Genomic DNA, 3,306 nt, shown 5'->3' with positions numbered 1-3,306 from the left:
CAAAAATTAACCTTTTGGTTTTAAATATTTTGTGTATTTTTTGTGTTAAAAACAATGGTGGAAAAAGAAGGAAAGAAACTGTAGGCTAACGCGCACTTATATTTAAAAATTCATGATTTTAAGAAAACATTGTTAAAAAGAAAAAAATCTTTGGAAGAAAACTTAAAGTATAATAAGAGGAGAAGAATAAGAGTGTAGAGATGACATACCTTTTTAGTTTCTGGAATTCCCTTAGTGCTTCCTTGGTGGTTGTTGTCAACAACATCCTAGTGTGTATTTATAGGCACATATTGTAATGTTATGACAATCTTGTCTTAATTGAGAATTAATTGACAATGGACAAAATAGGGAAAGAAATGGTCTTGAATGCAAGAAAAATCAAATCAAATAATATTCAAGACATTGATTGTATTTATTGTCAGACAATATAAATCATATTATTATCATATTAAACTAATATTTCAAAAACATTGTAAAGTGACGTCTCCTGTATTAAGGAAGATTATTTTATTATTTTCCTTTTCATTTTTTTCTTTGCCCAACATTCATTATTATTCTCTTATTCTTTAATTTTGATTATTTTTTTCTCCAGACGAAATTAGATGTTGCCATAAATATTGGATAAATTTCAAACAACTCTAAAAATAGAATAATAACAAAGACGATAAAGGAGAAATGTGGAAATAGGATTCAGGAGCTTTGAACTTGAAAGAACTAATATATAAGTTTTTTATTCAAATTAATTCATTTTGAAATAGTACACCAGCATCTATATATAACTCTCTAACCCTAAAATAATAATTATAAAAGATCTCAATAATCTTCTTCAAGTATCTAACAACCTTCATACAAATTTAATATCCTATTAAGAACATCTACTAAATTTTTTAGGTTCATTTGACACTATCCTTACTTACTTTTTATTTTCTTTTTTATTGAAAAACTACAAAAATTTACACTTTTTGGACTCGTTATTCAAATGTTAATGTCATGAATGATATGAAGTACAATAATAAAAATCATAGATACTAAATATTTATCTAAAAATAAGTATTCTTTTTCGTTTCTTTTTTACTCCATCGATTTTGTTCAATAATAAAAATCATAAATGATGTTAGTTATGAAATTACAAATTTAATTTAATAGGTATGCATTAAAATTTGAATTCCAAAAATAGCAACAAATTTTCATAAACAATGCACACATGTTTAAATACTTGGAGTTACCAAGAAGACAAATAAAAAAACACAATCCTTAATTATTCAAATGAAAAGGTACAAGTATCTGATCTCTTGCAGGAATATAATTCTCTTTTCATATAATTTTTTTGCCCATCAGTGCGTATCGTTCCATCAAAGCGTATTTTCATGGTCTGTAGATATTTTGCATTCTCCAATATATATCTTGCAAAGTGAAACTCATTTTTAGAACCACTGTAAAGTTTAAGACTGAAGGTTTTAAGGTGTGATGAAATGCATGCAGGAACAATTTGTGGATATGGCCAAACATCTTCTTCATAACCCGGGACATCGGTCTGATAACAGGAACATAATTGGATTAATACTAATGCTGGAAGAAAATATAACAAGAAAATCCTCACTTGAAAAACTTAATCATTAAACCTTATCAATGCAAATGACAAGACTTTGAAGCTTGGAACAATGATTGAGCATTTTCAAGACCAGAAGCCAATCCAGGGCCACAGTCAATTGAAGTTGAACTAAATTGTTAAAATCAAAATTTAGGTATATGTTTGGTTGAAATATCTGCAAGAAAAACGAAATTATATCAAAACATATAAAAGAAAAAAAAAAACCTTTTCCCCTTTGGAAATGGAAAGTAATAAATCTCACGACATTACCCAATTCAATTTCAAAACTTCAACTTCCTTAAATATTTCCAATGGAAGGAAGAGTTTATCGATGCTGGCTCTAACTAACTTGGACAATCTGATAATCTTTCCTTTAGCTTCACAAGCCAAATCACTGACTTTTAATTTCTCAAGATTTGGACACCCAGAAATAATCTGTGAAAGATCAATTTCTACTAGAGAATAAACATATTTTAGATGTAAGATCTTAAGCAAAGGCAAATCAACAAAGGACATATCTTCCACTATTATGAATTTCAACTTGAGAGTTACAAGAGTTTTAAAGCTAAACACCATAGATGGAAGGAAAAAGTCCTTAGGATGAATATAGAGGTCGAGGATTTGAACACTACAACTTCCACTCAATGTAGTCTGAATCCGTGTCTTGATACTTTCAGTAATATCCATGGAAGGGTAGCATCTGAGGCGAAATCTATGGAGGGGTTGATCTCCACGACGAACCAAGAAAGAGCCCACCGAAAAATAAAACTTCTTGACAGTCTTTTGGCCATTGTGAAGCCAAAAATCTTCGTCAATGGTGTTGAAATCCAAAGAGGGAACAGAACGCCACAGAATATTCCAGCGCTTGGAGAGAACACTTGTTGCAACAACTTGTTGGGATGAAAGAAAAGAAAGAATATAACAAATGATTTCGTCTGGAAGACTACTTATCAAATCAGCCATGTTTCAAAATACCTAAACTGTTACTATAAATGATTGGAATCCTGTGCTTATTTTCATTCAAACTTGATAACCTTTAAATACTTACAAATAAAACCTTAAATTAAGTACAAATAATAAAAATTGAAAATAAAATATCAACCAATTTAAAATAAAATCTTTTTAATTTATCTTTATCTTATATTAATAAAATAAAATAATATTATTTCTGAATAAATGAAAAATCATAACCACTTATTTTTATTCTATCTTTATCAAAATCAAACTAAATAATACTATATACAAACTAATAAATTAAAATTTAAACAAAATTATTAATAAATTTAAATTTTCCATAAACTTAAATTTTCTAATATGCATTTTTTTTTTAAGATTTCACTTACTATCATACAAAAATATTAAAAAAAGTAAGTAATGTTCATTTTAAATACAATAAAAATGTAATTAATCCTAATTTGTTATAAATATAAGTTTTATAATTTCTAAAAATGTTCAAATTACATTTGATAGACAAAAATTACCTAATTATGCTTTTTATATATAAAATAAATATTTATTTTTCGTAGTTAAAATTTTATGAATGATCTAATTTAAATATATAAACTATATATTAAATTTAAATTGAGATATAACATTTCATAACTTCAACAAACAATTATTTAAAAATAAATCTTTTCGTAATATATATTTATATATATATATATATATATATATATATATATATATATATATATATATATATATATATATATATA

At 26.0% G+C, this 3,306-nt stretch overlaps 1 protein-coding gene across 1 annotated transcript; it reads right to left on the bottom strand.

Annotated features, from left to right (window-relative positions):
• Positions 1 to 1,616: 1,616 nt before the first annotated feature.
• On the bottom strand, positions 1,617 to 2,554 carry LOC106779404 (F-box/LRR-repeat protein At4g14103-like). The gene is made up of 2 exons (XM_014667500.1): positions 1,862 to 2,554; positions 1,617 to 1,766 (listed from the first exon to the last, which is right to left on the bottom strand). The coding sequence occupies exons 1-2, from the start codon at positions 2,552 to 2,554 to the stop codon at positions 1,617 to 1,619; spliced, it is 843 nt and encodes a 280-aa protein (XP_014522986.1).
• Positions 2,555 to 3,306: the final 752 nt, after the last annotated feature.

This window comes from Vigna radiata, unplaced genomic scaffold, assembly GCF_000741045.1.
Source record: "Vigna radiata var. radiata cultivar VC1973A unplaced genomic scaffold, Vradiata_ver6 scaffold_285, whole genome shotgun sequence".
NCBI classification, from domain to species: domain Eukaryota; kingdom Viridiplantae; phylum Streptophyta; class Magnoliopsida; order Fabales; family Fabaceae; genus Vigna; species Vigna radiata.
Note: the sequence above shows the minus strand (reverse complement) of the source record. Positions and strands in the feature narration are given on the sequence as shown.

What these genes read in the sequence shown, in the direction of transcription:
- LOC106779404 (XM_014667500.1), bottom strand. Translation starts at nt 2,554, where the DNA reads ATGGCTGATTTGATAAGTAGTCTTCCAGACGAAATCATTTGTTATATT. An exon ending in AAGTTTTGAAATTGAATTGG is followed by an intron (nt 1,767 to 1,861) that starts GTAATGTCGTGA and finishes TTTTTCTTGCAG; the next exon opens with ATATTTCAACCAAACATATA.